This window comes from Solea solea, chromosome 14 (genome assembly GCF_958295425.1).
Source record: "Solea solea chromosome 14, fSolSol10.1, whole genome shotgun sequence".
In the NCBI taxonomy this organism is placed as follows: domain Eukaryota; kingdom Metazoa; phylum Chordata; class Actinopteri; order Pleuronectiformes; family Soleidae; genus Solea; species Solea solea.
Window position 1 is genome coordinate 2,263,860 of NC_081147.1, and position 13,278 is coordinate 2,277,137.

At 41.4% G+C, this 13,278-nt stretch overlaps 2 protein-coding genes across 4 annotated transcripts in view; one reads left to right on the forward strand and one right to left on the reverse strand.

The window, feature by feature from the left end:
• pde6a (phosphodiesterase 6A, cGMP-specific, rod, alpha) overlaps window positions 1-4,591 on the reverse strand; it is a 36,389-nt gene extending 31,798 nt beyond the window's left edge. For 2 of the 3 annotated variants that reach the window (XM_058649065.1, XM_058649063.1), the window contains exons 1-3: window positions 4,528-4,591; window positions 3,466-3,808; window positions 2,067-2,208 (exon numbers count right to left, since the gene is read on the reverse strand). In XM_058649065.1, the coding sequence (XP_058505048.1) occupies window positions 2,067-2,208; window positions 3,466-3,794 (471 nt within the window). In that variant the 5' untranslated portion in view covers window positions 3,795-3,808; window positions 4,528-4,591. The remainder of the gene's footprint in view (window positions 1-2,066; window positions 2,209-3,465; window positions 3,809-4,527) is intronic. The other variant, XM_058649064.1, reaches the window with a different exon arrangement.
• A 901-nt stretch (window positions 4,592-5,492) lies between these two features.
• Window positions 5,493-12,931, forward strand: slc26a2 (solute carrier family 26 member 2). Its single transcript, XM_058649076.1, has 5 exons — window positions 5,493-5,611; window positions 7,377-8,000; window positions 8,593-8,883; window positions 9,008-9,456; window positions 10,536-12,931. Exons 2-5 carry the CDS (start codon window positions 7,389-7,391, stop codon window positions 11,344-11,346), a joined length of 2,163 nt encoding a protein of 720 aa, XP_058505059.1. The 5' UTR covers window positions 5,493-5,611; window positions 7,377-7,388; the 3' UTR covers window positions 11,347-12,931.
• The last annotated feature ends 347 nt before the right edge of the window (window positions 12,932-13,278 follow it).

Below are 13,278 nucleotides of genomic sequence, written 5' to 3' on the forward strand. Positions count from 1 at the left end.
CGATATCTAATGTGTTTTAGAACCACATACCTATTTTAATATTAAAATTTTTATCATGATCCACTGTGTTTTATGTACCTTGTTTAACTTTTAAAGCAACCTGGTTGTTTTTAAACATCTAATCTCTAATTATATAACACTTCAATAAATACACACACACATAAAATAACCTTCCTCGCTGGGATTATTACACAATAAGTGGACTTATAAGTGGCTTTTCTTCTCCGCTGAATGTAAATAAATAAAAATAAAGGGGAACACGTGTCGTGCTGAGTCGGTGAAAGTGGCTCAGGGCTTGCGTGACCTCTGCGAATAATCTGGGATCGCTCTAATTCTGGACAGATTAACCGGCTTCATCTGCAACATCCTGCACCGATGCTCTTCACCTCACGCACACGCACGCGGCTCTCTGTGTGTAGAGACAGAGATATTTACGCCGGTGATGTCATCCAGAGTTTGTATTGAATTAAATTCACTCTGAAGGAGCAAAGCATGGATGATGAGTGAGGAGGGAGAAACGAGGCCAGCTGTTGCCCGGTGCATAATAATCCCAGTGAAAAAAATAATCCCTGCCTTTGTAGCTACCAGAACGACTGACTGGATGACTGGTCCACACGGGATTGGACTGGGATGGAAACAGAGCGTCAGAGCAGCAGCACAGTGATTCTGTTCAGGAGGTCGTTCACAGGACACGAGCGTCAAAAAGTCAAACCATTACAGCTGCAGCTGGAGCTTTGATATCAATACAGTCGTCACTTTTCCCCTCAGTGTCCCAGCTTTCATGTTCTGCTGTGCAGTGGTGGTGATGGTGCGCGGAGAGCGGATGAATGCATGAAGGTTTTGTGACACTGAATGTGAATGGGTAGTGTTCTCAGAGATGTGGGTGATGCACGGGTTACAGTTCATAAATCCATGTGGGTGTTTAGTGAGGGACAGTGTGAAAATGCTCTGTGACAACTTTGGTGAAGAAATGCAGTAATTAAAACACAAAGTGATGACTCGGGCCAACATTTTGCTGCATGCTGAGGTGGAAAGGGTTTGAACTGGGCTTGTAACAGGAGGGTTGCCTGTTTGATTCCATACCAGGTCAAAAGTTTGCTCCGTGGACGCTGCACATTCTAATTCTGGTTAAGTTCCTGGTAAACGCAGAGGAATTTCCCTACAGAAATTAAAAAGTGACAAAAATTCCAATTAAAAAGTGTCAAAAAAAAGACGTGATTGAACTGATGCAGAGAAGAACGCTGTGATCCATCAGTCGTGTGGACGTGTGAGGTTCTGCTGCTTTGTTAATGTCTTAATGTCACAATAACAGTTGGTGCAGGAGTGAGGAGGAGAGAGAGGGAAGGAAGGGGGGGTGAGGAGGGTGAGGAGGATCTGCAGAGGCTTTTTGTGCCCTGAGTAAAAAATAAAAAAATAAATAGAAGCTTGACAGCCATTTTCAAATGTCAAAGGAATTGGCTGTAATGAGATTGTGTTGGCTTTGGTGGCAGGGAATTAGGAGCAGTGACACACTGTGGTGTCAAGTCGCCCTCTGCTGGTCAAATAGAGGCAGAGCAGCAGTTTGTGACAGGGTTTGTGGAGCAGTAAAATAACTTATTATAAACCTATCCAACAACCATAGCAAACTTACATTTTTAAACACATTAACCTTAACAAATCAATATTTGACTCAAAAAAGGATTCACTTATCATTTTAAAACAAAACAATCCACTGCTCTACACTTACCAGCCACTTTATTAGGTACACTTGTTCAACTGCTTATTATAACAGCAAATATTTAATCAGCCATTCACAGCAACTCAACACATTTAGTCAAGGTAAAGATGAGCATCAGGACGAACATGGTTTGAACAAAAACTGTTGCTAGAAGTAACCGAAAATGGTCCAAATCAAGAGAAAATAGCAGAAAATCTTACTAAAATAAACACTAAACACACAATACTAATAAAGTGGACAGAATGTGTATAAGTTTTCCCTCATGTTATTATAAATATGTATGCATTTAAATTCAGTATCATTTAACACCTAAGGCTTTAAGAATAAGTAAAACATATAAAGTATTTACCTCAGACACATCTGGGACGTTGAGCATCTTCTTGGTGGAGGCCACGTGGCCCACGATGCCCATGTCCAGAGGGTAAACGATCTCACTGTCCGGTTGAACCAGACAGTCGTCCAGCGACGAGTCTTTGCCGACATTAAATAACCTGCAGGTAAAGTTTAAAAAAAAAACAAAAAACACAAAGCTGTTGGGGACGGACATAATGCAACATTTTACTCTGATAATTACTCTAAATTGTGTTGGCAGGCACATTTTATTCTGAAGAAACAGGAAGTAATGATGACGGCACCTGCAACCAGGACACCAGCTGTCAATCAAACTGTCCAACTCCAATAAGTGTCATACTTAATCATCCATTTTCCCCTTAATTAGAACATAATTTACAAAATGTTCTATTGAAGGAGAACTGAAAGTAGTGATTGGGAGCATTAATCCCACAGGGAAATTGAATGATTCTCTCAATTTCACACAGACATTTATCAAAAAATATTATTTTGGCAACTAGTGAAGTTGCCCCCTGGTGGCTAAGATGCTTCACTTAAGGCTAACGTTCAATTTTATTTACAATCTATTAGCTTGAGCTTAAGGGAAAGTAACCTAAGCTTTTAAAAAGACATTAAAAGGGTTATTTCTTTGCATGTATGGTCAGAAGTAAGGTAACGTAAGGTAAAGGCAGAAGCTAAAGCTAGGGAAGTGCAAATGTTTAGCAGGGTTGCTAGCTAGCATCACAGTGGACGAGTGAGACTGTGGTGAGCATAAAAACTGCTTATATAATAAGCTAATTAATGTTCACTGACGTTTTTAAAATAAAACTGTGTTAATGTCAAACAGTGAGTTAGCTATGACTTCCACTTTTGTACCAGAAACATGATTTGTCCAGCGCATGTGCAAAGTTTGACTACTTCCTGTCAGGTTTGGGGATTTGAAATAGAATAACGTTATAATACGTTTTGAGTCGTTATTCTTAGAAAATAAATACACAGATTTATGTTTTAAACTGCCGTTTTATTAGTTATTTATGTTCAAATGTGAACATAATTTATTTGTTATATTTATGCAGGAAAAACGGCTAATTATCAGAGTCACTGTTCGGCCACATGATCCAAACTAGCAAAAATAAAGGTGGTTGCCCTCTGCAAATGGCTTTTATTAAAAGACTAATGTCACAATTTGATGTATTAATCTCATGAAGATCAATTAAACCAGTAAATTGTGTTTTTTTAAGCACTGTCCTACTTTAAAACTGTATTATTGAGCTGTTGAATAGATCATGACTCATGAGTTTTCTACTCATAAGACCTCAGCAATGAAAATGTGTGCAGTTAAATCTTCCTTTAATGTAATAGTTAATAGTATTTTTGATAATAAACTCAAACTGCAGTTAAAGAAGGTTTTTAGTGACCTCGTCGCCAGCTCGGCCACGCCGTTCCTCTGCCGGTACATGAAGAGGCTCATGCGGTCGGCCCTCATGATGAAGTCCAGGTGCTTCATGAGGTTGAAGACCGACTTCTCCATCTGCAGGTTGTCCTGGATGTCCCTCACCAGGTCGAAGAGAATCTCGCTCTCCTCCACCGTCGTCAGGTCGTGGAACTTGCTGACGTCCACCGCCGTCTTGCGGCCGCTGCTCAGCAGGTCAGAGATGACCTTCGGGCGGAAGTTGGCGTCGTAGTACTGCTTGGCAAACTGCGGGTTGGCGTCCAGGAACTGCTCGGCTGCTGCGGCGTCCACCATGACTGCTGCTGCTGCTGCAGCCATGGTGGGACAGGGGTCACAGACAGGGGTCACACAGAGTTCACAACCACCTTCTTCTTGTCTTTTAGTCACTTCTTAAAAGACTCACTTCATCAAATGTTTTATTCCTTAAATCTACGTTATCTTAAGGATATGCTTAGTTTGCCATATTTGACTGAAAACTATTGAAATGTATGTCATTTCGTAAACCGCTCGCTCTCCCACACCAAATCCCATAGAGAAAACCAGCAATTTTACATCACTGCACACAATGATTTATTGATCCACTGTTACTTCCATCACCAAGTTCAAATCTGTAATTGTGCGAGTTCAAACTTACTAAACAACGCAGCAGTTGACTGTCAGCTCCTGGGACCCTGTGAGCTAAATATCACTGATTTTCTCTATGGGCTTTGGTGCAGGAGAGCGAGCGCTTTACAAACTTCAGTTTCCAGTGTAAACACATTCTTACGATATCGCTGACATGAGTTGACAGATTTTTTTCTAAATGGCACAAATCTGTTTTTCCTTCACTAGCAGCCATATTTTTCTGCGTCTCAGGCTGGTTCACTATGCAAAAAAACTGGGAATGTCACTTTAATCCACAAATTCTGTCTCATACACTGACGCTACAACATCTGAGGTTCTTCACAAAGACGTCATAATGGACAATCTAATGCATAAACACACACCTATTACAGTTTTTTGCAATATAAATCAAATAAATAAATACCTTTTTGAAGTGTGTATTGTCTGCAGTCAGGTGTGTGTGTGTGTATAATCCCTGTGTCCTGCTGACCAACACTCGACAAGAGACAAGAGATTAACACCAGTGTGTTGGACATAAGCCTGCATCCAATTACAACACTGGGATTATGATACTGTCTAATGTTTATTGGGATTCTTTTTGTCTCAATGTCAGACACTGAAGACACTAAAGAGTGTGTGTATAATACAGTGTTATAGAAATGAATAATCCTGTATAAACAGTATGTTGCTTCTGGTTTGCCTCTATAACAGTTCAAAAATAAAAAATATTTCACTTATTTATTTCATTTTTTTGGTTCAGACGACAGCTCTAATCTTGTGGTTGTTTTTCATTTATTGTATTTACTATTTTTTTTCCATTCCTTTAGTCATGTAGTCCTTTCCATATTCCTTGATGCCCAATTCTTTAATTATTCCTTTCTTAAATTCCCAAATTTACTTCATTATTCCTCCCTTTATTTCATACATTTATGTCCATCATTCCTCCTTTTTATTCCTGTATCCCTTCATTTATTCCACCCTTTATTATTACAGCTATTGTTATCCTTCAGATTATTATTATATCCGTGGTTTTGCAGTCATTTTTGAGGGGGTTAACATTTATAAAAACTCTTTGTACTAGTTTTTTACTTGTTTTTATATTTCTTTATCCCCTCCCTTTATTTATTTGTCCTTTATTCATTCCTTATTCTTTAATTCTTTATTTTATCCTACATACAGTCTGTGTTTCTTACTGTAACTGTGTTACTTAAATAGTTCAGCGTTTCTCCAAACCTTTTGTCTAGGGACTCTTGTGTTTGATTAAATAATCAAACACAAACGCCACAAAACATAAAACGCGTGAGTCATCTTTCCACACACAGAGCATCTCTGTCTCAGCGGCTCGGGTGACGTCGCTCCTTTTACGTTCTCCCTCTGACGTCATCACGCACGAAGCAACAGCCGGCTGGGTGAGTGTGTGTGTGGAGAATGAGTTTGAGGCGGAATCAAAATCCACGAATGCGTTTTCGGATTGAAACCGATTGTAAAGCCGCGTAAACGAGGTTCCGGTGAGTAACTTTACACGTTTATAAACACCTGTACGTGTTTTTTTACTTTGACGTCGAAGACATCACGGTCCCGTGAAACGACTTAGAGTGAACTAAAGTTTCAGTTGGTGTCCACGTTGACAACTTTGTTTACAAAAGAGCTCATTCATACACAAGCTCCGGTTTCTCCGCTACTGTAGTTATTCACGTTTTTGTGTTACATATGTGTAAAATTATCCTCTGTGAACATGTAAATAACTTGCATCCACGAGCAGTAATCTCAGTCACAGCAGTTCTCATGTTTTCCCGTTGGGAAACAGCAGATTTCTATCACTGTAATCCGATTAACTACTTTATTTTCAGTGAAAAGTCGAAAAACATTTACATGTACACATAGTACAACTTTCCGTAGGTGATATAACGTTATTAACTCGCTACAAAATCATAGTTTTTCATCTGTATAATATGGGCATTTAATGCAACTTCTAAAGTGTTAATGTTTTTTTGCACAAACTTAGCTAAAAACGTTAGCAAAAAGTTTTTGGATGATTAATTCATTGGTTTTAATGTTGTTTTTGGTCTTTATTATTTATTAGTTACTCCCTAACTGTCTCTATGGGGACGCAAAGATGATCTTTGACTCAAATCACAATTGTGAGTTAATGCCTAATTTACAGCCATATCTGTAAAGCCAAATATCACTTTGAATTGGTTAACACATCTTTTCTTTCTTTCTTTCTAGATGTTTCCTAAGTTCATTAAAGCTTCTTTTTGTGCATGCTATTTAAAACATAAATACAAACATCTTGCGTAAAAAATAATTTGTTTGGGGACCCCAAAATGATCTGTCATGACCCATCTGTAGGTCCGGACCCATTCTTTGGTAGCCACTGATCTAGAGTATGATTGCACTACAAAGTCTTATCTATTGATCTAATCATTAGTTGGAGCTCTGGCAGTGATGAAGTATGGTAAAGAATGAGCTGGACTGTATGAAAAACAGGAAGTCTCTAATCTTTACTGTAACACGTAGAGAGGAGGAAGTCGGTTTCTCTGCCTCAGCAAGAAGTGAGAAATGCAGCACGTCATGCTCACACACACACACACAGCAACACAGAAGACCTAACCGTTTTATCCAAACTGACTTACAAAAGAGGAATAAGCTACATAGAAGTAGTCTTGGAAAGAACTGTACCAGTGCTAGGACAGAAGAGGCTTTTAGTCTTCAAGAACTTCTTGAAAATAGACATGGATGCCCCCTGCTCTGGTAGCACTTGGTAGGTCATTCCAGCGTGGAACGACACATGAAAAGAGTCTGGATTCTCTTGTGCGAGTAGTGTTGGCACCACCAGATGACAATCCTTTGAATGGACTAGTTGAGGTGTAACGTAAGCCTTTGGGAGAGCATTTAAGTAGGTGGGAGCAGACCCATGAAGCACTCTATAGGCTAGCGTCAGTGATTTGAATTTTATTTTGCAGCTAAGGGTAGCCAGTGGAGCTCAATGAACAGAGGGGTGACATGTGCCCTTTTAGGCTGATTGAAGACCAGGCACGCCGCTGCGTTCTGGACCATCTGTAGCAGTTTCACAGCACAGGTCGGGAGGCCTGTTAGCAGGGTGTTGCAGTAGTCAAGGCGGGAGATGACGAAAGCCTCCTCAACTAATGATTGTTTTCAGTCTCTTAATAATATGGAGCAAAGAAACTCAGTGTTTTTCTGTTTACGTGTCCTGAGGTAAGATGTTGGTGTGACCGCTTTCATGACGTCATTCTCTCTTGCTCAACTCAGGGCCTGGAGATCATGACTCCTGACGACACCGGCTGCATGACAGCAGAAGATGGAGGAGAAGGTGATCATCTGCAGCCTCTCCTTCTTGAGCGAGTGGACAAAGGACCGGAGAAAAGCTGTCAAACTGTCTTGCGGCAACGGCTGAAGAAACACTGCACGTGCACTTCAAAGAAGGCGAAATCCAAAGTACTGGGCTTCTTCCCGATTCTGAAATGGCTGCCAAAGTACCAGCTCAGGGACTGGATTCTGGGCGACGCCATGTCGGGACTGATTGTTGGAATCCTGTTGGTTCCACAGTCCATAGCTTACTCTTTATTGGCCAGTCAGGACCCGATTTACGGTCTCTACACGTCCTTCTTCTCCTCCATCATCTACACCCTCTTGGGCACCTCCAGACACATCTCCGTGGGCATCTTTGGTGTGCTCTGCCTGCTCGTGGGCCAGGTGGTGGACCGGGAGCTGGCTTTGGCGGGATACCTCACAGAGAGCAGCGGCTTCAGTGATAACAACAGCGCCATCCTGCTGGCTGGCCAGGGGAATGGCAGTGTTGAGTGGGCATGTGACAGAAGTTGCTACGCGATCACGGTGGGCGCTACGGTGACATTTACTGCCGGGGTTTACCAGGTAAGAGATGTCTGAATTTATTCTGTATCGCGGAACAAAGGACTAGCAACGTGTTGATTGTGATTATTTTCATGATTTTATTTGTTGTGCCTTCCCCCAAAGGGTTTGCAAAAAAGTATGTAAAGAACTATACACTACTTACTCAAATATAAGGAAACGTGATTCCAGAGTGTGTTTTTAGAGCCATTTTAAAATTTTGAGTTTAAAGCAGTGGTCTCCAACTCGTGGCCCACAGCCCACACGTGAGGGCCCCCTCATTGATTTCTTGCGGCCCCCCACTTTCATCTCTTGTTTTTGATATTTCTAGATTGATTTCGCGTCATAAAAGGTTTTTCATCAAAATAAACACTTATTTTAAAATGATGTGAAATGTCATTGTTGCTGTATCATAATGGTATATAATGGTATACTTTTAAGCGCATATCCCTGGGTTTAAAGCATATTTTTACATTTATCGAAGTATCCTTCCATGACTATCCATAATATTATGTACTGGCACCTAAAACTGCAGTTAAATGTTTTAAAAAAAACATGTATTGCATATTCATATTTGAGTTGTTGACATGTATTCCCGCTCACCTCTTCTCTTCAGGTGCTCATGGGCCTCTTCCAAGTGGGCTTCGTCTCCGTCTACCTCTCAGACTCGCTCCTCAGTGGCTTCGCGACAGGAGCCTCCTTGACCATCCTCACCTCGCAGATCAAGTACCTTTTGGGTCTGAAGATCCCCAGGCCTCAGGGTTGGTTCACGCTGTTCAAGACGTGGTACGGAATACTCACCAACCTGGGAAACACCAACATCTGTGACTTGGTGACCAGTCTGGTGTGTTTGCTGGTTCTAGTACCTACCAAGGAACTCAACTACCGCTTAAAATCCAAGCTGAAGGTAAAGATCTTCTGTAGACCAGGACAAAGAGGCGCTTTAGTTCTGAGCGTTGCTTGACGGCCTCGAGAAGCATTCATGAGCCCATCCGTGTGAACAATCTAGTCTGTTTTTGTTTCTTCCCCAGGCCCCGATTCCCTTCGAGCTCTTTGTGGTGATCATTGCGACTCTGGCGTCTCACTTCGGCAAGTTCAACACGGAGTACGGCTCGAGTGTGGCCGGTGACATTCCCACGGGCTTCCTTCCGCCTCAGCTGCCCTCATGGTCTCTGATTCCCAACGTGGCCGTCGACGCCTTCTCCATCGCCATCGTGGGATTTGCCATCACCGTCTCGCTGTCTGAAATGTTTGCCAAGAAGCACGGCTACACGGTGGACGCCAACCAGGAGATGTACGCCATCGGCTTCTGCAACATCCTGCCGTCGTTCTTCCGCTGCTTCACCACCAGCGCCGCGCTCACCAAAACGCTGGTCAAGGAGTCGACGGGATGCCAGACGCAGGTGTCCGGCCTGATCACCGCCCTCGTCCTCCTGCTGGTGCTTCTGGTTATTGCGCCGCTCTTCTTTTCCCTTCAAAAGTAAGCACACAAATCTGTCTATAAATGCATGGAACATCTGCCTGACTGTTAATTGCATAACTGTTAAAAAGACAAAAACCCTGAATGAGCTGCGAGCTCCAACGCTCGTCTAAAAATAGCATGTGTGTCTGAAAGCCGCTCTGAGCCGTCTTTCCTGTTTGACTCAGCCCAGTTACTTCACTCTTGAACAGTCGCACACACCATTGTTCTCGGCTCCTCACAGAGGGATATAAAGTATCTCTGTCTCTAAATTGCATGTTGAGAAGACAGAAGTCGTCGAGGAAAATGCAAATCGCCTTTCCCGACCTGCGGTGAAAACATTTAAATTTAAAATGCTAGCTGGAATAAAATCCTCAACAATATTTAAATATGAAAACATGGAATCTTTGATGCACAATTTCAGTTTTCTTAACATTTTTACACAGAACCTATTTGAGTTACAAGGAATTATAAATTATTTTGTAATAAACAGCATATTTGCACTTACACATCACCATTGCAGTCAGATTTTATATCAAATAAAACCCATTACTGGCTTAAAATGAGGGATTAGGGATCAATATTACTTTCACGCCCGATACCAATACTGATATCACAACAATGACGATCCACCAATAGCAATATTGGTCCGATACAGTAATTTTACACTTTTTAAACGACAAAGCTAACACATTTATCACCTGCAGCCATTTCAAGCTTCTTCTTTTTTTATTATTATTTTATTCTTGCAGTTAACAAATAATAACAATAAAAATATGGTGCATTCAAAGCTATTTTGAAGACATCATTAAAGACACCTACTTCAAGGGTTTAAGGGTTTTTCTCGGTCTTGTTTAGTTAAGAATATTTAAAATATTTGCTTCCATTTAACCATAAAAGGCTCTTCGAGTGTTGACCTGCTGATAAACCTTGAGTTATCGGCGTTTGTGCTTGTGTCAATATTTGTAAGTGACGATGATTTACTGATTACTGATACTTTACTGATTTACTAAGATAAAGACTTTCACATTTCACACTTTTACATTCCTGAGTGCTAACTGATGTCACCTTTTGTCCCTTCCTTCCTTCCTTCCGCCCAGGTGCGTCCTCGCCGTCATCATCGTGGTCAACCTCCGCGGCGCGCTGCGCAAGTTCATGGACATCCCTCGCATGTGGCGCTCCAACCCCGTGGACGCCTCCATCTGGCTCGTGACCATGCTGACGTCGTCGCTGGTTAACACAGAGCTGGGTCTCCTCGTCGGGCTCCTGGTGTCGGCCTTCTGCGTGCTCGGCCGCACGCAGCAAGCCCAGGTCCGCGAGCTGGGCCGTGCCAAGAACCGGGAGCATTACGAGGCGCTGTCGTCCTACCGGGGACTCCACACTCACCCGGGAGTTGCCGTTTTCCGGTACGATGCTCCGATCTACTACGCCAACCAGAGCTTGTTTAAGAAATCGCTGTACGGCCGTGTGGGTCTCGACCCGGTGAAGGAGAGATCGCGGCGCCTGAAGTTCGAGAAGAAGCAAACGAAGAACAACAACAAAGAGCTGGAGGAGATCGCAGGAGTTCTGGATATGTCGGAGAAGGAAGGCGCCGACGCTACCGTGACTGTCAGCGTGACGCCTGATGGGAAACCTGGCCCCCGCAGCGTCGTGTTGGACTGCAGTGCCATCTTGTTTCTGGACACGGCGGGAGTGAATGCACTAAAGGAGGTGCGAAAGGATTACAGAGACGTCGGGGTGAAGGTGATTCTGGCTCAGTGCAGTACGTCAGTGCTGGACACGCTGGAAAGAGGCGGCTACTTCCCCGACGAGAAAGACGATGAAGACAAAGTCTTCTTCACCATTGCAGACGCCGTCCACTACGTCCAAAACGTCCCCGTGTCCAACGGAGACTGTGAAGCCAAATGCTAGAAATCAAAAAAATATCCGTCCAAAAATGAACGGTGACACAAAACAAAAAGTTGCCTTTGTGCTTAAAATACTACAATCATGTGGAACCAATGCATGAATTTATACCAGTGGTATCCAAAGACTGGGACGGGACCCACAAATGGATCACGGGGGATTTTTTTGGGGTCCCAAAAAGTAAGTTTGTTTGAAAAATTATTTATTTATCAATTCAAAATGATATCAGGTGTTACAGATATGACTGTATATCACAGTCATGATTTATTTTGGGTCACGATAGTTTTTAAAAAGTGGGTCTTCTTAAGGAAAGTTTGGGAAACACTAATTTATACTCTTTGTTACTTATTAGCATGTTAAATGCTAAAAAAAAAAGACATGAAGCCTAAGTACTTTTACTTAAAAATGAAGTTTTACACGTTCGTCAGTTACTGTTATTTCTGCAACACAATGTACAGATGAATTGCTTTTCATTAATTGATTGCTCTGTGAATGTTTTTGGTTCGTAAAATGTCAGAAAATCAGTCAACGTGACATTTTTTAAATATTCTTCTCAGCTAGAGTTAAGTAAATGTAAGGTTTAGCCGTGCTCAAAAGAAAATCTCTGCGATCATAATGATAATATTGCAGGTTTAAGGGGGATTTTAATGCTGCTTTAACAGAAATGTCTTAGTAGTTGTAGTCGTTATACATTATACGTTACACATATATTTTGTAAAAGCTGTTGCTGTTAAGACTGAATCTATGCAATCTTCGTAATCACAAGCAGGCTGTTCCTGACCATGAATGTACTGTCATTTATGAATCCTATAATAACAATAATCAAGGGAAAAGTTGAAGTTATTGTTTAGTGAAGCTGTTTACTGTCCATTTTTGCACCGTTCATCTATTTAAACCGCAGTGCCTACACTGTAATTGGTGACACCTGTTCAGTGCCGAATATACTGTTCATGTGTGTTTTGTTAACGTTTTAATACCATGTCCTTTAATAGATGACTTTTATTGTCACAACTGGAAAACTGAGCCATCTCTCACAAATATTACGCTCACAAAAAGATTTTTTTTTTATAACAAATGTCATGATTTGGAAGTGGAGAATCTCATATTGAGTCAGTTTTTTTGTTTAAATGACCATTTGAAGTGAATGTTTTCACTCTGATGCACTACGTTAGGATGCTTGAAGACAAGTTTAATCTTGACTTGTACCTCATAATCACTGCTTTTGTGTTAAAGAGCCCGTTCAGACCTGGTATTAATGTCACCGGTTATTAAAGCAGATTAGTCCGAGTCCAGGCAGAGAAAGTTCTCTGGTAATCGTGTGTGAATAAAAAAACAAACGTCCTCAGTTCACATTAAATACCGCATGCTCAATTGACTTTAATCACAATTAATCCCATAATTTTCCATCACTAACTCCACCATAATAATATGTACTTAGTGCAAAGACTGTTCAGCGTGTTCTCCACAGTAACTTTAAAAATGCTATTATAATATGCTGGAAATATGCTTACAGTGGTAAGTGGACTCTAAATTTGCTGGGGTCATTGAATGCATGTTTCTTGGAGCTCAATAAATTGAGAATCCCGCTTTACTCTCACAAGCTCGGTTTGTTTTTTGTTCGTCTATGACAAAGTTCTGTTTAAATTTAAAATCTTTAACCTAATAACCCTAATGAAAGACGGCAGTGAAGTTAGTTTGAGTAAAGAATAGACTGCTGCGAGAACTGAAAGAGTCAGTGTGAGGAATATCCGACATGAAGCTAACTTCACTGTCAAAGATTTCTCTGGGTTAAAAAAAAATATTTCTTCATCGCCAACAAAAAGATGTCCAAATGTATAGTAGGACACAGCAGAAGAAGATGTGAACAGCCCTTGCTTCTATCAACACGGATGTCTGAACGCGGCCTAAGAGTTCCTATCATTAGATGAACCCATGAAT